General features: G+C 38.8%; 1 protein-coding gene across 2 annotated transcripts; it reads right to left on the reverse strand.

The window, feature by feature from the left end:
* LOC127808790 (uncharacterized) lies at nt 1–21,033 on the reverse strand. Of its 2 annotated transcripts, none has more exons than XR_008024979.1 (10): nt 20,746–21,032; nt 20,555–20,620; nt 5,353–5,433; nt 5,181–5,234; nt 5,030–5,098; nt 871–933; nt 649–731; nt 486–551; nt 265–358; nt 1–178 (listed from the first exon to the last, which is right to left on the reverse strand). XR_008024979.1 is itself a non-coding variant. In XM_052347412.1 (10 exons), the coding sequence occupies exons 1-10, from the start codon at nt 20,977–20,979 to the stop codon at nt 169–171; spliced, it is 762 nt and encodes a 253-aa protein (XP_052203372.1). In that variant the 5' UTR covers nt 20,980–21,033; the 3' UTR covers nt 1–168. The 2 variants fall into 2 exon arrangements, 1 of the variants encoding a protein (XP_052203372.1); XM_052347412.1 differs by having other exon boundaries at nt 323–358; nt 20,746–21,033.
* Between the last annotated feature and the right edge of the window lie 1,270 nt (nt 21,034–22,303).

A 22,303-nucleotide genomic window follows, 5' to 3' on the forward strand; every position in this document is an offset into this window, starting at 1 on the left:
GAGGAACAACAAAAGAGTAGACTTTTATTAGCTGCAATTTGAATTTGGAGAAGAATTCTGAACATTCTATAGACACGAAACAGTTATTTTACAAAATTACAGCTTAAATGGCACATATTATCATCACCTCATTGCATCAGTAACTGAAGGACCAGAGCAAAATGGTACCTAAAGAATACTGGAAGTACACAAAAAGGTCACATGAGAAACAAAATTTAATTAGAATATCATGATGATAATCATTGGAACCAAAACATGACGCACCTGAAAGTAATACTAGGCACAATGATGAGAAAAATAAACCAACATTATGTATTATAACCTTGTCTCTGGATGCCATTTTATGCTGCACCCAACACTAATGACAAAGGGAGAAAATGACATGAGCTTTATAATCCTAGATGAGGAATACATATTTTTGATTAACAAAGATAACATAAGGTGGAGTTATATAGGATAAATATAAACATATATGTATAAAATACCTGGGTTTCTGGACTGCTGATATTGGTTGGCCACTGAGAACACAGTCAATAGCAAGGCTCAAGTCCCTAGAGTAGACAATTTATCTCTTAGCAATACGGATGAATGCTGAAAGGAAGAGAACTATAGCTGTTTGTGACATTTATGTAGAGTTATCAAACCAACCTCCCGGTGACCCGCACATTATTACTTGGTCGCGAATCATCAAACTGTCCATGATAGACCAACTCAAAAGGCCTTCGACCATCCTGTTTATAAAGGGTCCAATTTAGTCAACAAGAAAGTGCCATTAGAACATAATGGAAGATATGTAAGGATCATTTAACCACCTCCCAGGAAAACCTGAGATGATCCACCACACATGAATAAACAGTAGCATGTTAGCACCTTTTTGAATAGGAAAAACTCAGGTGTGCAAACAGCTCTAAAATCTCTTGCAGCATCCTGTGACTGCAGGAAAACATTCTTTTAACTCTTATGAATTTATGGAGTACAAATTCATTGGAAAATGAACTTTAGAAGAAGAAGGATTTTATGATTAACAATAATGTAACTTAAACCACAAAGTTCACATCAATAGGGGAGTGTGTCTGTTTGTGCACAATGGGGTTACAAAACTATGAAACACATGGGAAAAATCTCATTTACTGCAAAATCCAAAATCATCTAAGTTATACACGGGAAGTTTTTAAAAGAAAAATTAGCACCAATACAAATTAATCTTGAGCCATAAAAAATGCACACCAATGCTACTTTTGATTCCAAGCATGGGATGACATACCAAGACATTCAGAATGGCGCGCACCTAAATGAAACAATTGATAGCACATCCACAATTCATTTCTAGCCAACAATACTTGGTGCAAATCTATATAAACGGACACAGTTAAGTTTCAACATAACTTAACGCTACCTTTGATTGGCATTTCATTTTTCGTTTTTACTTTGTTCTATTTCTTCTTTTTACCTTCTGGATAGTAATGCCACCAACTATAATATAACCCAGTTTCAACTTCAAAATGAAACTAAATAAAATATCTAGACCAAAAATAATACTTGAAACAGTGAGGACAATCAACGTATAAGAAAAACATCAAAATCTAACAAGACAGACGAAATTCAGGAAAAAGGAATATTCAAGTGAACTACTACCATGGCAACTAAGCAATAATATGATTACAAAACATTGAATATTGTTAATTGTGAAGCTCCAAACGGTGTCGTCTCTCTTTGCTGACTGGATGGCCACGTGCAGCAACCGCGTGCTGCCATTTGGCAGCCGCTGGATGGCTGCACGTGGCAACCATCAGCTGACCCTCAACTGGCGCCTGATCATGCTCCCTCATCCTTTGCCCGATCATCTCCTGCTCTCCTGCTCCTCTGTCGTTTTCTGTTAGGATTATAATCGTGCTTGCACGATTTGATCTGGTCCATTAATCCACACTTTTTTGAGGCGCAATCCCAGCCGCTCTTGATCGCTTTTAATTGCTACCTCGAGATGTGAACCGACAGAGAGCAAAAGAAAAGACGGAAGGAAAATCTGTAAGGGGTTGATCTATCGGGTTGGTTCTTGCGGGTTGAAGGCTCTCGCCTTTGTTGGCTAGGGTTCTTTCTGGTTTGTTCCCGAATTCTTTCCTGTACATGTCTGTATAGTTTTTGTGGTTCGATAGGTTTGCCTTTAATCTGTATTAAGTGATTGATCGGCAGTTTTTGTTCTCGAACCATTGATTGATCGAGGGTTTTGTTTGTGAGGGCTTATGAGCGTGTAATCCGATTTTCATCTCATAGTGCAGTGAGCTCTTTCTCTCTCGAGCTCAACGTGGATGTAGCCTCAGTTTGAGGTGAACCACGGTAAAAACCCTTGTGTCTCTGTTCTTATTTTTGTTTCTCTGCGTTTATATTTTTTGATTCCAGCTCTGTGTATGTTTGTATCATTCAGACCATCAAATATTTTGTGATTGCTTAAGAAAAACCCTAAGTTATCTGTCGAGTCTCAACAAATATGAAATGTTTCAACTTTTATCGTTATTAAAAACATTGATACAGACAATAAGTTAAGACTCCAGTTATATATATATATAATATATATATATATATAGAGAGAGAGAGAGAGAGAAGAAACCATCAAACGAAACAGGCATGTGCTAAGAATCCATAATATCATAAACAGTTATCTATTTCTGGCATCAATTTCGGTGAATAGAACGAGTGTTGTTTCTACCTCTATTTTAGTGGATAAGACAGCTGCTTTCAGTAAAGGCATGAGTTTTTTCTGGTTTTGCAGTACAAGAAACAGGAAAATATAGAACATGAGTAGGAAGAAACCCTTACTTAGTTTGAAGGAGGGGGCTTTTCAGTTAATTCAAATTTGTCAAAAACAAATCATCTATGCAAGAAAGCCTTGGTTTGGAGAAGTAAAAGAATCAAATGATGAAATTAAATCTTACAGCTAAGAGAACACCAAATAAAATCCCAATTTGAGTCTTACCCTTTTGGTGCCTGCATCTATGCCAAAAATACACGTGAAACCTTTGTTAATGTTCCTTTCCAGTTGGGATTTCAAGAAAGTCTCCCAAGGCATCCAGTTGTTGATTTAGAAAAATGTACAGAGTACATTATCATGAATGGATTTTGCATAATTTATGTCTGAACTAATTTCATTTGTTCAATATACCATTTCAAACCCCTCTTATTGACCAACTAGATTGACAGGTTGATAAAACAGTTATAAGGAGACTTGAACGTGTTATACATCCTTCTGTTAAAACAAAATCCACGTGAATATTGAAAAAAACAAAAAAGGAATACCACTAAAAGCTATATTTAGCTCTAGTCCAAGAACACTCATGCCAGACAATATCAGTGAATTGAACAGTTGTGGCTGATACAAAATATATGGGTCAACATGACAAGGAGAAAACAAGGAATGATTAGCTGCTCTAATAAGTAATAGTAGGGTAACTTCAATTTCTGCAGGTTTGGCTGTGGATGTTGGGGTCTATCAGATTAAAACAATTTTTTTCCCTATTGGAATGCCAGATTAAGGCTGACCCCGTGTAGTGGGATATAGGCTTGGTATGTTGTTGGTAAGCTAGATTAAGATAGTTTTCTAACTACCTTTTCTTTAATGACTATAAGAAACACAGAACAAACCACCTTAATGGGGTGAATCCTATACAAGACAGCTCAAGCGAAAAATTACAGAGAAATTGTTAAGGAATTGTAAAAAAGACTCAAGAAAAAAGGTACAACTTTCACCCATGAACTAGGAATAGGAGGTCTCTCAACACTCTCAAACACTCTCATATTTCCCTCGGACGACGTGCCACCACATAGGAAAGGGACATACAATTCCAAAACTCTCTGTAACTTACTTGGGCAAGCCCAACCCTGTGAGGACAAAAATTCCATCATGGAAAATGACATTACCCACTATAAACCAAAAGAGAAAAAAGAAGCTCCAAACATCACAAGTGACTTTATGGTGAAGAAGTAAATGACCTATTGGTTCCCCCTTCGTCTTGCACCAATTAGTCACAATTTGAATATGCTTCGCATATTATCAATCGTTAAAAACTAGTTCCAAGAGAGGCTGTGCAAACAAAAAGGCCAGCCTAGAAGGAACTCTTGGGCCTCTGCTTTCACAAAGATTTCCAGTGGAAATCCAATCTACCTTTATCACAGGGAGCATTTTTAGAATGGATGAACAGAGAAAACTCCATTCAAAAAGATCCACATCCACCTGCCCTACCTCAAAATGCATGAGAAGAAAATCTAGATAGAATCGAATTCCCAGCCATGAAGGATATGCCTGAATTAAGCGGACCACAGGACATTGGTAGAGAAAGCAAAGAGAAACAACCATGATGTTAAACATGCTTATTACTAGCCAGCCTACAAAGGACCAATAGCAACACACTTAAAGGAGAGGAACTACACCAAGGTTCCATCCAGAATCTAACTCTCCTCCGACACTCAAACTTCTAGAAATATACCCAATTGTTCACAAGGCCCTTCCAACAACCAACGCCATGAGAAGTGATATCCAAACCAGTAGCCCAATCCCCCAAAATAGAACCACAACCAAAGGCTATCTCTTTCAGAAGCCCTTAATAACCATTTCCCTAAAAGAGCTTTATTGAAAACTCTCAAATTTCTAATAGGATAATGATATTAAGGCCAACCAGGTCTGCTGACCTGGTGGACCTTAATATCATTATTCTTTCTAATCCCTAAATCAAGAATCTAATTTCAAAACACAGAACTTAATCCAACAGCAACATCTAAACCTAATGCCAATGAAGAGTGCATAGAATATCCAGCTTATGACTATAAAAAAAGTAGGATATTTTTCTATTCCTCCTTTTTCCTGTAAATAAGAAATTGGAAGCATTCAAGTCTTTTCCCTGAAACAAGGCCAGGTATTGGGAAGCTCAACTCATATGGGAGAAAGACAACAATACTGGCATAAGTTTTAAGAAGAAGAAAAATTCATGAAATTATGCTAGGGGATAAAAAGGGCATGTCGAAACTTACAGCAGCTTACCTCATCATAAAGATAAGGAAAAGGGTAGTTAAATAATTTAGCTTCTTCTGCCATGAATTGCGGTCCATCCTGTGAGGAAGAGTTCGATGTTGGACAAATCACACAATAGCTTCAACACAGCTCAAATCTGAAATTATAGTTTCATATGAACCTGTGGATGAGTGGCTACAGAATTGGAAGATATTGCAACAACTGCAAGCCCTTTCTGCAAGTCAGAATTTTTCAGTGTGTTAGTTCTTTATACTCATAAGTTACCCCAGTGGAGGTACGATTAACATAAAAAGGAAGAGCCTCAGGAAAACACTGATCAGGTACCAGCCCACCTTCATATAGAAATTTGAGAGCTTCACAATATCGTTTTTCAGGTGTTTAACAAATGGGCAGTGGTTGCAAATGAACATAACCTGCACAATAACATGGTTAATGTCTCCCAGATACTGCTCTGTGTGTCTGAGAGGGAGAGAGTGAGAGTGTGAGAGAGAGAGAGAGAGAGATTTAATAAGGAAATCAAGGTCAAGAAGTAAAACACCCTTCTCTTTAAAGTGTGTTTCCATGTCATAATTTGGGGATCATTTTTTTTCTTTGAAAACACTTCACGTAAAGGCCCTTTTGCCAACTCCTACAATTTACATCTTGCTTTCAAAACATTTATTTGTTTGACCTTCCATTTTCATTATATATTTTCCCCAAATTCACTAGAGGTTATTCTCCTAAGCGTTTACCTCTAGTGGCCTCACCCTTCCACCTAAACTCTTGTGTTTGATTTAGTTTATCAAGGCGAGGTCTTTGTGCACTCATTTTCACGAATCAAACCTATTTTGATTCATAACTTATATTAAGAAATACAAATTTTTGAATCATTTTGAAATATGAGTTTAAAGGAAAAGAAAGACTTTTTGAGCTCTTGATCTAAAATCTTTAAAAACTTTTAGAATAAATTTTTAAATCACTACAACTCAAGATATGAATGTTAAAGTTGTCTATATTTCGCCAAAATAAAATAACGTGCTCTAAATGAGAACTGAGTTCATACAACGAGTTTGGCATGTTTAATACACTTGATATCACTAAAATGAAGCCTATACATGCTTCTAGGGCATCACATAAAAACACATATAGCATTTATAAAATAAGACATGCCACAATAATATATTGAAGCTTCCAAGGCCTACACTTTAAGGACTTCCTTCCTTTTCAAACCGGTTGTCTCGCTTAAAATGTTTGAATATTCCAGAGAATGAACCCAAGTTAGAAGACGAACTTTCTAAGTGTAAGACCCCACCCCCCCACCCCCCAAAAAAAAATAAAATAAAACATTTATGTAAAATGTTATCCAACCCCTAAAATGGATTGGAGTTGAATTGGAATTTCTGGGAAATTCCGTTAGAACAGATTTAGAAAGAGAGAAGAAAGAGATAGAGAGAAACGAGAGAAGAGACTTGAGAAAGAAGAGGGTTGTTATTCATCTCCTATTTATTCATAGGTAGGTTAGTTAGTTCTAACCCCCTCTCTCGCCTTCCATTCTCCTTCTACTTATTACAAAAATACCCCTCAGTCCTAACAATTCCCCCCCCCCCCCCCTGAAGTAATTCTTGTCCTCAAGAATTTAGAGCAAGCTGATAGCATGGGAAAATCTTGTCAATACGTCTGGCAGGTATTCCCAAGTCGGCTAGTCTGGTGGTAGATGAGACCATCGGACCAACACCTGCATGATAGGGGCAGCTCCTCTATAGATCACCCTTTTGTCTACAATTGCTCGAGGTTCAATGGGCTCCTCTGATTCCTCTTCTATCCTTGGTAAGACAGCAGTTGAGAATCCTTCAATGGACTCTTACGCTTCCTCTTCTATCCTTGGTAATACAGCAGTTGAGAATCCTTCCTCTGATGGTGGCAGTGAAGCTTCACTAGCTGTTGTTCCTCCTCTAGACTTCTTTAATAACGATACGTGAAATATCGGATGAATTCTCACGTTTTCGAGTAGCTGCAACCGATAGGCCACCTCTCCTATCTTTTCCATGACTGTATAAGGCCTAAAATATTTGGGGCTGAATTTGGAGACTGCACCTTTAGTAAAAGCAGGCTGTAAAAATCGTTTTGACCTTCAAAAACACTGCATCCCCCACATTGAACTGCCGCTCACTTCTGTTTTTGTTTGCATAGTGTACCATCCTGCTCTTGACTGTTGCTAATTCCCTTTTAAGCTCCAATAATACTTCTTTCCTTTTTTGGAAATATTGTTCAACATTCGCCATTGTAGCAGTGGAACTGGAAATGGCAGGAAGTAACGGTGGACAGTACCCAAACACAGCTTCAAAAGGGGTCCGTTTAATGGCTGTATGATATGTAGAATTATACCACCATTGAGCAAGTGATAGCCAAGGGTGCCAACTTTTAGGCCTAGCAAAACACATACAACGAAGGTAGGCCTCTAGACATTGATTTACTCTCTCTGTTTGTCCGTCTGTTTCTGGATGATAAGCTGTAGATAAGTGTAGACCCACCCCCAAATTCTTGAATAATTCCTGCCAAAATTTACTGGTGAAGATCTTGTCTCTATCGGACACAATAGTCTTGGAAATTTCATGAATTTTAAACACCAAATCCAACAATAATCTGGCCACCTCTGGAGCTGTAAATGGATGTGTCAAACTCATGAAATGAGCAAACTTAGTTAAGCGATCCACAATCACCAAAATTGTATCTTTACCCTCCGATTTCGGTAAGCCTTCTATGAAATCCATTGAGACATCCTCCCATGCTTGATCTGGAATTGGTAGTGGCTATAATAAACCTGGTAAAGCCACTATTTCATGCTTGCATCTTTGACATATATCACATTCCAACACATATTTCACCACTGTTTTCTTTAATCCTGGCCAATAGAAAAAATGCCTTACCCGATAATAAGTGGCTCTTATCCGTGAGTGTCCACCCACTGCTGATCCGTGCATGGCCCTCAAAATTTGTAATTTGAGCTGGTCATCTTCCCCTATAACAATGCGGCCCTTGAACCTAATGAGTTCCCCAACAAGAGTATAATCCTGTTGTGCATTAGGTGTTATTGCTAACTGTTGTAACAATGTTTGCAACCAAGGTGTCTGGTCATAGCTTCTCACCACTTCTTTCACCCATTCGGGAGTAACAGCTGATATAGCTTGGTAAATTCCTTTTTCCTCTCTTCTGGATAGTGCATCTGCCACCAAATTCTCCTTCCCTCTTCTATATTGAATTGTATAATCCAATCCCAAGAGTCTAGAAACTCCTTTCCGCTGTAAATGAGTGTGTAATCGCTGTTGGAGTAGAAATTGAAGGCTTTCGTGGTCTGTTTTAATCACAAACTGATTATTCTCCAAGTAATGACGTCATTTCCCCACCGCTACCAATACTACTATTAGTTCTTTATCATACACACTCAAGCCTAGATGTTTAGGAGCTAACCCTTGGCTTATGTAAGCTAAAGGTTTCCCTTCTTGCATGAGAACTACTCCCACCCCATTATCACAAGCATCTGTTTCAACCACAAATTGTTTTGAAAAATCCGAAAGAGCTAAAACAGGGGCTTGAGTCATGGCTTGTTTAAGAATTCTAAAGGCTGCTTCAGCTTTAGGATTCCAATGAAAATTATCCTTCCGCAATAGCTCTGTGTCACGACCCCAAAGAACCCCAAGGATATATTAGTAATACATCTCATGTATTTTCCTTATTAGTTGCATTAGTTACATTTTATGTTGTTGTTATTAGCATCTTCAATTGTAAGCCTATAAATAGGCTTTAGTAGTTAGAGAAAGGGGCGAAATAAATGATTTGAATCTCAATTCCCTCTCTCAATACTCTCCCACGGCTTTTCTCTCTCTCTCCCTCAATTCTGTTCTGTTCTTACTTTCCCTCCCTTTCTGCTCTTCCTTCCTCTTAATTCTTGTCCAAATTCCTTCTTAGACCCTAGCTAAACCCTAGGGTCATGTCATTTGGTATCAGAGACGACGATTCTCGGTAGAGATCCGGAAGTTTTCAGCAGTAACCAAGGTGATTTAGTGCAACTAAGCCTAGCGGAATTCCGGTGAATTGTAGGCGAAGCCAATTCCGTATTTCGATCTGTCTTGAATTTTGAAGGCGCAACAAACGGAGCAGCATCAGGTGGTAATGGCCAAGCTCAAGCAGTTCTTGTTCAGATCTTGAAGGCGAAGCGGACAGGGGAGTTCCGACAAAGACTCCAAGAAGATTGCAGTAGAGTCAATGATTTCAGAGCCAGTGGTCGGTGATTGGGTAAGTGGACGCAGGCTTGGGGAGATTACAAGTGATTACCAGAAGAATCCAAGCGAGCTGGAATCCGCAACAAATCCGATACAGAACGGGAGAATCGGATCTGCATGCGTGGCCATGTGCAATTGATTTCAGTGACAAACTCAGACTCGATAGGAAGAGGAGTTACGCAGTGGAAGTTGCTTCAGAAGCGAGACAGTGGACGTTGATTGGGTGGCGATCGAGAATTACTTAGATCCGGTGAGTAGTGAAGGCGCGGCAATCCTTGGCAGTAGGTTTGGGAGCTGAGCAGTGAATTCCGACGATATATAGTAAGTATTTACAGAGATTGGCATCGTTCAGGGACTCGTTCCTGCTAGTATTGTTCGACATTTTGTATCTCCATGCACGGTGGCCGAGCGATTCCGACTCCGAGAGTTGGAGGACGACTTGGTCGTGTGAATTGAGGAATGTTGCAAATGAGCAGGCCGGTCGGTTCTAAATTGGAAAACGATTTGGTCAGACAGATCAAATTGTGATTCCGACGAGTTCATAACAATCAGGCTCATATTGTGGAGGTGCAATTGGACTGCTGGAGTAGGCATATTAGTAGCAGTCGATTCTCGGCTACTGCATCGTAGCAGGAGACGATATTGATAGGGTAGTTATTCTTGCAATTCTGGCGAATTCAAGCAGTTCAACAAAGAAGAATTAGACTCGAAGATTGGTCTCGGTGGTGATTATTGGAGGTTGTCCCTGAATCAGATTGTACAGAAAGATTGATTTTCGAGGCTGCTGATCATTCTAAAAAGAGGAACTATCAGGCTTAAAAGTAGCTAAGCCGGAGGTTTCTGGTGTACTTGGAAGCTCACATGGTCACTCAAGCATGACAAATAGAGGTGGAATTGGTGTTGTTGGAAGCCCTAGATTTAGTGGCAACAATAATGGAGTTGGTGGTTCTATTCCTAGCATTCTGCCAACTGCTGCAGCAATGGGTAACCATAGTGCGGTTCTAGGACTTGGAGTGTCTCCAATTCTGGGAAATGCTGGTCCTCGAATAACCAGTTCAATGGGAAATATTTTAGGTGGGGGAAGCATGGGGAGAAGCATGAGTTCTGTTGGAGGGTCTCAAGGACAATTGGGTTCACTTCTTAAACAAGGCCTCGGAGTTAGTACCATTGTTCAGCAAAACCAAGAGTTCAGCATCCAGAATGAAGATTTTCTGGCTTTACCAGGATTCGAAGGTGGCAATGCTGGTTATGCCATGGACTTGTACCAAAAAGAACAGTTTCATGATAATAGCATGTCTATGATGCAGTCTCGACATTTGTCTATGGAGGAGATGGCTGATGGACTATGTGCTGCATCAAGGGAAGGGGAGGTCAGGTGGACTGACTTTGCTAAAGATCTGCATGACCAATTTGGGGAGAAGAACTTGATTGATGTGATTGAGGAGTTCAACAAGCTTAAGCAGGAAGGATCAGTGACTGAATATCAAGAGAGGTTTGAAGAATTAAGGGCATTAATGTGGAGCTTTCAGCTAGCCTTGTCAGAACATTACTTTGTATCAAGATTCATTAATGGTCTTGACAATGCGTTAAGGCTTAGTGTAAAAATGTTTTGCCCTACTACAGTGGAACAAGCTGCGAAGAAAGCGAGGCTGCAAGAATTGGCACTAGAAGCCATTTGTAGAAAGCATGGACTGTCATCGGAAAGTTATCGTAAGAGCAGCTCGCAAGTTTGTAAAGGACCATATGTAGCTAAAGGAGCTTTAACGGAAAAATCCGGGCTGGAACTACTTAACGATAGTTCTAAGGAAGCTGATACTAAAGTTGTTGAAGGAAAAAATGCAATCGATGAAGATTTAGACCAAAGGAAAAAGCAGGAGGCTGAGGACTTACACAATACTGCAGCTGCTGAGAACAACCATGTGGTTCAAAAGATGAGGGAAAAGGAGGCTGCTGCCACACGGTTTAGAAGTTCGAATATTGGAGAAGGGATAGTTGACATGGAGGTCTATGAAGTCTCTATTGAAGATAAGGAAGGAGAAGAGGTTGTGAAGAAAGGAGAGGATATGACTACGCCAACCTCGGAGTTTGAAGATTACAATGAAAAGTTTGTTGAGGGGAACAAAACTCTTGTTGTTTTGTTTATTCCTCTTTTAGTTGGAGAGCTGCAACGTCGAATCAGATTTTGGCCTGCAACAAAGTTGGAATTCCTTTCTATGATTGGAAGTGATATGGGTGCGGCTATAACGGATCAATTGGAACCATTCTCAATGGAAATCAGAATGAGGGGGATGGCTAGACTTACTGTTGTAGCAAGTCATAGTACTGATGTTTTGGAAGAAAAAGACACAAAAAGGCAAAAGAAAAGGAAGATACGAGATAAGCACAAGAAAAAGGCGAAGAAGAAACTAGATTGCAAAGGTTGGAATTGGCTGAGGAATGGGGTCAACAACTATCAATTCTTGAGGACAAGAATTGTTTGAAGGAGTGGGGATTGTCACGACCCCAAGGAACCCCAAGGATATATTAGTAATACATCTCATGTATTTTCCTTATTAGTTGCATTAGTTGCATTTTATGTTGTTGTTATTAGCATCTTCAATTATAAGCCTATAAATAGGCTTTAGTAGTTAGAGAAAGGGGCGAAATGAATGATTTGAATCTCAATTCCCTCTCTCAATACTCTCCTACGGCTTTTCTTTCTCTCTCCCTCAATTTTGTTATGTTCTTACTTTCCCTCCCTTTCTGCTCTTCCTTCCTCTTAATTCTTATCCAAATTCCTTCTTAGACCCTAGCTAAACCCTAGGGTCATGTCACTCTGTTAAAGGCCGACTAATCACTCCATAATCTTTAACAAATTTCCGATAATATCCAGTCAAGCCTAAGAAGCCCCTTAACTCCTTCACATTCTTAGGCCTCGGCCAATTCACCATAGCCTCTATTTTTTTTGGATTTGTACTCACTCCTTTAGCTGAAATGACATGGCCTAGATACTCCACCTCTCCTTGAGCAAATGTACACTTAGACATCTTGACATATAATTGATGAACTCGCAGGATCTCAAAAGTGGTTCTGAGGTGGGATAGATGGGTTTGTAGGGTTGGGCTGTAAACAAGAATGTTGTCGAAGAAAACAAGTATAAATTTGCAAAGGTAGGGACTGAAAATCTGATTCATCAATGCTTGAAATGTGGTTGGCACGTTGGTTAACCCGAAGGGCATGAAAGTGAATTCATAAAGCCCTTGTTGTGTTCGAAAAGCCATTTTAGGAATATCGATGGGTCCCATTCTAATTTGGTGATAACTAGCCCTTAGGTCTAGTTTAGAAAAAATGGCAGTACCATTGAGCTCATCTAATAAGTCCTCAATGATAGGAATAGGAAATTTATTCTTTATGGTAAGGGAATTGAGTTGTTTATAGTCTATACAAAATCTCCAAGTGCCATCTTTTTTCTTAACAAGAAAGACTGGAGAAGCAAAGGGACTTTGGCTGGGTTGTATGATAGAATTGTTTAGCATGTCCTTTACTTGTTTTTCAATTTCAGTTTTCTAGGCAGGGTTATATCGATATGAACAAATATTTACAGGTTCTGTGTTTGGTTTAAGATGGATAGCATGGTCTAAAGGCCTTTGGGGTGGTAGGGTAGTCGGTTCTTGGAAGAGATCCTGGAATTCATGCAATAATAAGTGCAAGGGATCATGAGTGTTTACCTTTTGCAGAAGTTGCAGTGTAGCTGTTGCTGTTCCCATGGACTGTGAACTATCACCTTCTTCCTCCTCATACTCCATTGCATGAATAGAGTATAATTTTGCAATCTGCTCCCTTTTTCAGTTCATTAACTTGTGTAACCTCCTTCCCGATATTATTTTGCATTCCCCTTGATCTAGGCTTCCCATCAGTGTCATCTTTTGGCCTTCAACCTCCACTGTCACCTCCAGCTTCTTAAAATCAAATGTTAGAGGACTTACATTTTTCATCCAGTCAACCCCCAGCACGATATCACCCCCCCCCCCCCTAACTCCAAGACTCTTAAGTCTACTACAAATTCTACTCCTTGCATTACCCACTTAAAATTCGAACATTTATGGTTGTTGTACATTTTGTCCCCATTGGCGACAATTACTGATAGTGGGTTGGTTCTGGTCATTTCACACTTGAGATCTTGGACTGTTTTCTTGTTCACAAAACTATGGGTGCTTCCACTATCAATTAGCACCAATAATCTTCGTTTTCCCACCTGCCCTTTAACTTGTATGATCTTCCCCGTAGGCCCCCCTTTCAACGCGTGAAAGGAGATTTGTCCTCCATCATCCTCTTGTTCTTCCTCAGCCTGGGGCTCTTCTTCTGCATCTTCTTCTGCCTCTTCATCATCGGAGGCCTCTATCTTTAACATTAATCTCTTACATTGATGGCCAGGTCCATATTTTTCCCCACATTTGAAGCATAGGCCTAATTGGCGCTTCTACTCCAATGTCGTATTCTTGTTTGTTCCTATTCCATTTCCATTCTTAACACCTCCTTGGTTTTTTCCTCCCATGTCCGGTTTGAAATTACTTCCCCCGAAAGAAATTCCCCCTCTGTTGACGGCCGACCCTCCTTGCGGCCATGGCCTATTCTTCTTGAATACTGTCTCCCATGTTACTTCTTGGAGACGTGCTTTTTCTGCTGCTTGTCTTACCGACACTGGCCCCAGCATCTTAACTACGGATCTTAAATCGTCTCTGAGTCTGCTGATGAAACTCGAGACGAAGTGTGACTCGGGCAAGCTCGGATGAGCTACTCCTATCAACGCCTTTAGTTCTTCAAACCACCTCAAATAATCTTCGACTGATCCTTGCTGTTTCAATTTGTTAAATTCTTCCATCGTGTCCGCCAGATTCCGTTCACCAAAACGACCACACAGTTCGTTGGAAAATTTGGTCCACGACACCCATCCCCCTTCTGATTGCCTCCAACTTTGGTACCACGCATCCGCGGTATCATCCAAGTAGGCCGCTGCCATCGTCACCCTTTGTTCTTCTCCTATCCGATACAATTCAAAAAATCTTTCACATCGTCGTACCCACCAGCGTGGTTTTGATCCATCGAAGATTGGAATTTCCAATCTTGGTGTTGGCGAGTGTCCCCCATCAAATCTTGACCCGGGATTCCTGCCATGGATTTCATGTTCCCATGCATTCCTTTCCTCTGTTTCCCTCGAGCCTCCTGGTCTCGGTAATATTCCATCGCCTCTTACGTCTGTCTCCATTCTTGGAACAGACTCTTCTTGCGATCAGAATTGTGGCCATGTCGACATGATCGCAAACATGCGATCTATCTTCTGCCCATAAAAGTCGGCCCGTTCTTGACCCTTTTCCAGCTCCCGTATACTATCTTTGATGGTAGCTAAATCTTCCCTCTGGATCGCCATATCCTCCCTTTGGATTGCCATGTCTTCTTGTTGGGCCCTCACATCTTCTTGCATTTGGCCCATTAATCCATCAAGATTCTCTAGGCGAAGCTCCAGCTGTTTCAGACGTGTTCCTTCCTCCATGCCTTCGTGGTTGCTGAGTCGGACCCTCCGTCACCTTCTAGCTGCGCACCAAAAGCCGCCAAAGAAAGCTTAGCTCTGATACCACTTGTCCAGCCCCTAAAATGGGCTGGAGTTGAATCGGAATTTCTGGGAAATTCCGTTAGAGCAGATTTAGAAAGAGAAGAAAGAGATAGAGAGAAACGAGAGAAGAGACTTGAGAAAGAAGAGAGTTGTTATTCATCTCCTATTTATTCATAGGTAGGTTAGTTAGTTCTAACCCCCTCTCCCGCCTTCCATTCTCCTTCTAGTTATTACAAAAATACCCCTCGGTCCTAACAAATGTGTGCATGAAAGAAAATGTAGGTTTCCACTCCGCAATGCCACTTGTGACCTTGTCAACTTTCTTTCAAGAGCTTTCTCAACCGGCACTCGAAACACCTCTTGGAAGGTCCCCGACCGCATCACCTCAGGCCTAAGCGACATAGAGCAAGATAGCATGGCCATACATGATCATGGATGTAAATGAAAAGCCAAACAAAGTACCTTTTCAAAACCAATTTATCATGCAACATGAAAAATGCCACGAAGTAAGAGTTTGTGGGTGGAAAAACCTTACCTTAGGGTCTCTTTGGAGAAGGTCTTGCTTGCTCTCCCTAGCCTCCCAACCTTCCCTTGGTCACTTTGATGGAAAGTTTCTTCTTCCCTTCAGGAGTTTTCTCTCTTCTCTAACACTTGCTTCAATTCCCTCAAGGGGGAGACCCTCCCTCGATTTATAGGACCCCTCATCTTCCCCATAAAGAAGTCAATTAATATAGGAAATTTGTGTTTTATTTTTATTTTTGAAACCTTCCTTTCTTGTGAAATATGCCTATCTATACATGTGAGAAAGCAAGAAGGGGAAGGGGGTCAATGGGTCAATGGGGGATTGCTTCCAAGACATCCCCATTGGTGTAAGGGCTTGCCCAAGACAGCCCCTTAGTGCAGGGGGGACTGCCCAAGTCAGCCCTGCGCAGGGAGCAGGCAAGCAGCAGCAGCTGCTCCATGAGCACCTTGCTCGCTGCTCCTCATGGGGTCTGTGGGGTCCCTTTCATGGAAAGACACCTCACAGCAAAATTTTAAAGGGGGAGGGGAACCTGGTGGGCTGGCAATTGGCCAGCCCGCTGGCTTCCCCTTACATGTATATATATTATACTTTATTGATATATATATGTAAATATACATATATATTGTACCTATATATATATGCATTTATATACATATATTTAACCCATTTGACCCACTTGCTTGGCCAAATAAATTTTTCTTCAAATTGAACTTGAATTTATTTCCTTAAGCCTCCAAATATTTTAAAAATAATTTGGGGTGTTACAAGAAGCTTCCTAAGTTTCACATGGCTACTGTTAAATTGTTAACCACTATCTGATCAAAAAGTTTAAACTGATAGATAGAGGGTTAAATTTATTTTTTATATTATTATTTTTACTCTCAATACAACCCCTCATGTGTGGTTAGGCTTCATTGCATAATTGGTCTAAACACATGCAACTATTTTAACATTGGGTTAGCACTGAGGTTTGAACTCAAAACCTTTGTCTACTCTAATACCATATTAAATTGCTAATCACCATCTAATCAAAAAGCTTAAACTAGTAGATACAGAGTTAATTTTACCTTCTATATCATTATTTTTATTCTCATCAACTATAATGATGGTAATTAAGGGTCCACTCCTTTACCCAATGATCATATTCCCTGAACTTACAGATCTCTAGTCTAATTAACCAAAAATCTGCAACTATGATAATTTATGCAAATTTTGTTGAAATTTGGTGGTAAAGTTGGAAATTACGGATGAACACATCCAAGCTTATGCTTATGGAGAGTAGCATAATGAGGAGATACAAACTAGTCAGTTCCTCTCACCTTTGTATCTTAGCCATGGATAAATTGTGGTTGTGCTTATACCCCCCAACCCCAACCCCAACCCCCCTGGCCAAAAATAAAAAATAAAAAGATAACAATGCAAAACTAGGTCCTTTACCTGCAAATATTTTAATCATTGAGGGGCCTAGAGTGATATTATCGGCATAGTCTAAGATTGTCCAACTTCAATAACAACTAGCTGCCATACCATCACCAGAATAAACCTTCATTTTCATCCTCTTAAAAACACTCTTGCTCTTGGTTTCACGAGAAAGTTGTTATTCATATGCCCTGAAATTTCCATACTCCCTAAATTCAGCTTCTTTTTGCTTTTGGAGATCAAAAGATTCTTCCACGTTGACTCATCATGTATTAAGCTTATTTTAATAATAAGCTTAAAAACCCAAGTACCTTGATTTTCATTGTTCCACTTCATTGAGAACATTTATGGAGAATTCCTAACTCATTTATGTGATAAAAAATGCGGTAATTGTTGACTCTCCTTCCAACTTTGATTAGTGATAGGATTCATATTGTCATGAACAAAAATGATCTTGGTGAAATATGAAACTTCTTTCAAATAAGACATGTCCGAAGATCTCAACTCTTTGAAATTGGTTGTCTAAGTCCTTTTCTTTCATGTATTTTTCTTCAACCTTCACAACTTGCTCTTGTTCATTTTCTCATTCATGCTCTTCCATTTTGCCACTAGCTTTATTTCCTTTTCCACAATATTCTCTTCTATTTTGTGAACTCCATCATCAGCAAATTCTCTTGCTAAATTCATGTTATCAAGTGTGTTTTTTTCTTTACGACGCAATGTTAGAGTAGGCAAAGCTCCTAAGTTCAAATCTCACTGTTGACCCATATTTAAATAGTTGCACGTCTTTGAACCAATTATGCAGTAAAGCCTAACCACAGGTGAGGGAACATGTTGAGAGTAAAAATGATAATATAAAAAATAAAGTTAACCCTCTATCTAAAAGGTTGAGTTTTTAGATGAGATGGTGGTTAACAATTCAACACAAGTCTACCTTAGCTCATCAATCATCTTCGACGCACACCTTCCTCAAATTCTGTAAATGCACAATTGTAAAACCTTAAAACATGACTAAAAAGCTAGGGATGAACATCTTTTGTATACATTTTAGGAATCTTTTCTCTTTAACGTTCTTGAATCTTTGGGGATTCCCATTTGCAAAATGCAAATGCTTTCTCTTATTTTCTTTCTCAAAATCCTATTGGAAATGTCACATTGTGGTTCCTCTCCAATGCCACCCCCACAAGTCATTCAACATACAAAATACAAAGACCCTTCAATCTTTATGTTGTAAGTGAAGCTTCAATATGGCACCGTTTCTGGCAGGGCAGGAGGGTCATTTGGCAACCCCAATGGCTTCCCAAAATGGCAGCGTTTTGGGCCATGGGTGGAGGGCCAAAACGGCAATTGCCTTGCCGTTTCACTTGGCGTGTTGAGCCTTATCTTTTAGCCTGCCTCCTCCCCGATCGTCGATGCTCTGCTTCACCTTTATACGATGCAATCTGCACCGCTTGAATCTCCTTTATATCTGCTACAGTCGCCTTGGGATGCGACGGAAGACGGCCTCCGATTATCAGTCTCGTTTAGGGTTTGTTGATCATTCTCGGTTTTTCCTCATTCTCTCTGTATAGATGTTCTGTTTATTGTTGTTCTCTAAGTTGTAAGCCTCTGACCTTAGATTGTGGTTATGGGGCTCAGTTAATTTCTGAGAGATTTTGTACAGTGAGATTGAAGAGTGTTTTTGTTTGTAATCGGTGACTGTAAATGTTTTTTATCCCTATAGTGCAGTGAACTCCCTTTTGCCGGAGCTCAACGTGGATGTAGCCCTCTTTAACGGGTGAACCACAGTAAATCCTTGGTGTTTACGTTTTTTATTCTGTTTATATCTTATGTTTGATTCAGTCCATTTATTTGCATATGAAATCGATTTTTCTGTTTAAGTTATAAAGGGTTGATTAGGGTTGAGTTTCAACTCATCCCAACACTTTACAGTTGAAATCATTAGTTTTTCAGTGAAAATATTTTTCCCTTTATATTTTGTGTCAATAATATGTCTTAACATGTTTGATCCAAGCAGCTATTACATGGTGTGACCAAAGATTCCATCACTTTTGTTGTGGTAACTTCATAACCTTTTGTGATTGAGATATGGATCCTTTCTAAGATCTCATGGTTCTACTACAATGCAATTTGACAGAAAGTTGTCTTGTCACCATTTTGGAGAGTGGATAGCCACACATTCAAGGTATAATCATAGAGAAAGTGGATATGGAGGTACCATACTAATGAGCTCATTTTACCTTCTATTTCACTTCATCACGAAATGGTCACAATACACTGTTATTTTAGGACTACATGAACGAATCTACATAGTGATTCACACACCCAAGATCAAGTTCTCATATCCCCCAAATCAGCTATAATATTCCTTGTTGAACTATGCATATTCCCAAGTATATTTACACAATTTGATCATGAATCAATAGCCACCATCTTAATTGTCCTAGAAGGTTTTAATAACTCGAAATCAAGATTACATATCTAACAAAATTTTAAATTAATTTGTGAAAATCAGTTAGTTCTCATTCCACAAATAGTTCCATTCTTGTAGTTAATAATCCTTAAATAATACCAAATTATGTCTAATATAGCTAATGCAAATAATCTATATCTGCACATTTTCATTCTTGAAAAATTATAAGTTTTCATTTTTCTAAGGTTGTATCACAAACTATTATGATACAATTGTCCCCCAACAATCAAATTGGAGTCTTTGTATCACAAATTCTTATGCCACAATTGCCCCCAACAATTCAAGTGTAAGGTAAGGTTACTTAAATCTAGCTATTAAAAGGAAAAACACCTCTGTGAATATCATGTTGGACATCCAAGCACTTATCCATCACAAAAACCTTCATGTCCATCTTTAAAAGGAATTAGAATCACATTGTAATCTCTAAAAAGTAAAAACCATCACTTATATATAAAGAACCAAAACAAAAATTATAGATTTGAATTGACTAGTCCTCCTTCCTTCAATTTTTTAATTTTAAGAATTTTAAACACACTAAATTTCTTATATTTAGAATATGAGTAATTTCCATATATGTATACAGGACAAGCAATTTATTATTGGTGTGTCCTTGCCATTTTGTGAGCTAACTTTCTTGAAATTACATGTTGACATGTCCTTGTCATGTTATGTCTGTGTCCTATGTTTGTATTTGTGCCTCTTAGGCAACCACTTCAATTTTCAAAAGAATTTGTGTCTCAGTCTCTTACTTCTCTATCCTCTTTGCATCCAACCACTCATTCCTAATGAGAAAATGAGACCTTACCTCTCAACGAGAGATCTATAACAGGAGAAACAAGTGACTTTATGAGCTGGTGATAATGGCCACTGATTACACCACTACAAGAACATACATATCAAACCTTAATTCTGCTAGGTGGAGTTGGCTACATGAATTCTAGCACCAACGATGACACCACTCTTGCATTTTATTATGTAAAGTTGCCAGCTCGAATGGATAAATTTATGTCCTCCACTTGAAAAAGCTAGTCTATTATGTTCACAGATAACCATTTAGTGAATGACTTAAGTGAATGACCATAAGTTATATACCTTGAAAGCTACTTACAATTATCTAGCTTCTGATTATCCTTTTCTAGAATCCATTTGTCTGCATCACTTGAGTGTGGTTAGATGTACGTTAAAAATATCACATATTTTTAGGACTTCCTCATAAGAATGCACCAAATAACAAAGTTAGCAAACGGATAAGAGAACTAGACATCTTTACCAGTAACGCAGGGTGCGCTTCAAAGTCATCCAGTTTCCACGTTTTTCCAGTAAGCGGTTCCGGAAGCTAAACCACAACGCAGAGACACATGAGCCAATGAGAACACTAACCTAATAATACATTCAATTGGACATATATAAATGGCAAGCATAAATGCGTATATAATTTGTTGAGAAATAGAAGATAGAAACCTCAAAATGTGGAGGCCTGAATCCTAGAGAGACACCTTTGGACTCGGTTCTTGCGGCTCGGACTACGAGCTTTCTCGCCGGCGGGGGCTTGCGTAGCTGCAGAGAGGGGAGGCCCAATCTCGAGGAGTGAGAAGAAGAGAAGGAAAGAAAATGAGATGTTGATGTTGCAAGCGTGGCCCGGGGGTTCAGTAAACGCGCACCGGCGGAGAAGACGGTGGCTGTGACGGCGGCCATGGCGGTGCTCTGAAACTGGAACAGTCAGGAGGACGAGACCACCGCGTTATTCAAGGATAAAAGGGTAATTTGGTCTTTTTCGTATTTAGAAAATTATACTTGGGCTCAGTTTTATGGGTTGGCCCAGCCGTTTGATGAGGCTGAAAACTGGCCAATCTGGCCCATGATTTGGGAGTCGGAGATAAGACTTTTTAAAAATATATATATATATATGAAATATAAATCCATATTTTTTAAAATATTATAAAGTTAGGAATTTCTTTAACAATGGATATTACTACACAGCTCAAAAATGGCACAGTCCAAAGAGTTGGTTAGTTTACTGGCCTTGTTGTGAATCTAAGCCCCAAGAGGAGTTCATCTAATAAATCTTATCTCTTTCCAACACATACCTCTATTTATACCACTTTCTTAATATAATTTATCTATATAAAGACACAGTATTTAATAAGTAAGACATATCATTTATTTTACTCTTATTATATCACTATTATATTATTTTTAGTATAATGATTGATTTGAATTTTGAAAAATTTATCAGAAGACGTGACCTCGTCTTTTTTTTCTTGCAAAAATACTCGAAACATGCTCAGACCCAAAAACTACCAAGATAATCTCGAATTTAAAGACTACGCAAGAAAAGTACGAACAAATCACGAATTGTGACTCTCATCACTCATGTATTAAAATTTATTTTATTTTTAAATTTATTGTGTTACTTAAAGGAAGAAATATTTTTAATTTAACGTCGCAAATTCTCACTCAAAAGTATTAGATGAAGGTAATTTTAAATTTATAAAATTAAATAATATACTTGAAAAATCTCCTTAATAAATTGTTAATGTGGTATTAGTGGATCAAAACAAATTCTCTTTCTTTTAATTCCTATGATCATCCTTGCCAAACCTAAAATCCTATTTTAATCTAATCTAAGTGAATGCTATTAAATGAAAATAACTCTTAATTTTATGAGACCAACTAATATACTTAAAAATGTTTTTAGTAGACGATAAATTCAAGTGACGACAAGCACTTTTACGTTCATTTTATTAAAATTAGTTAAGTTATGTGTCTTCATTATTAAATTAAAATTGTAACTTTTAAAAAAAAAAATTATCTTTGTAGATAAAAGCATTTTCTATTTATTCTTTTCCTTTTTTTAATCATCAACAAAGAATCAATAAATTGTGTTGTCCCCCCTTTAATATATCATGGGAGTACAGTGATGGAACAATATTATCACATCCCATCTGTTAACTTTAGCATCATTTTCTCATTATCCAAACAACATCTCTTTAGGTTGCCAATCCCATTTTGGGGGACT

Source organism: Diospyros lotus, chromosome 8, assembly GCF_014633365.1.
Source record: "Diospyros lotus cultivar Yz01 chromosome 8, ASM1463336v1, whole genome shotgun sequence".
Taxonomy (NCBI): Eukaryota; Viridiplantae; Streptophyta; class Magnoliopsida; order Ericales; family Ebenaceae; genus Diospyros; species Diospyros lotus.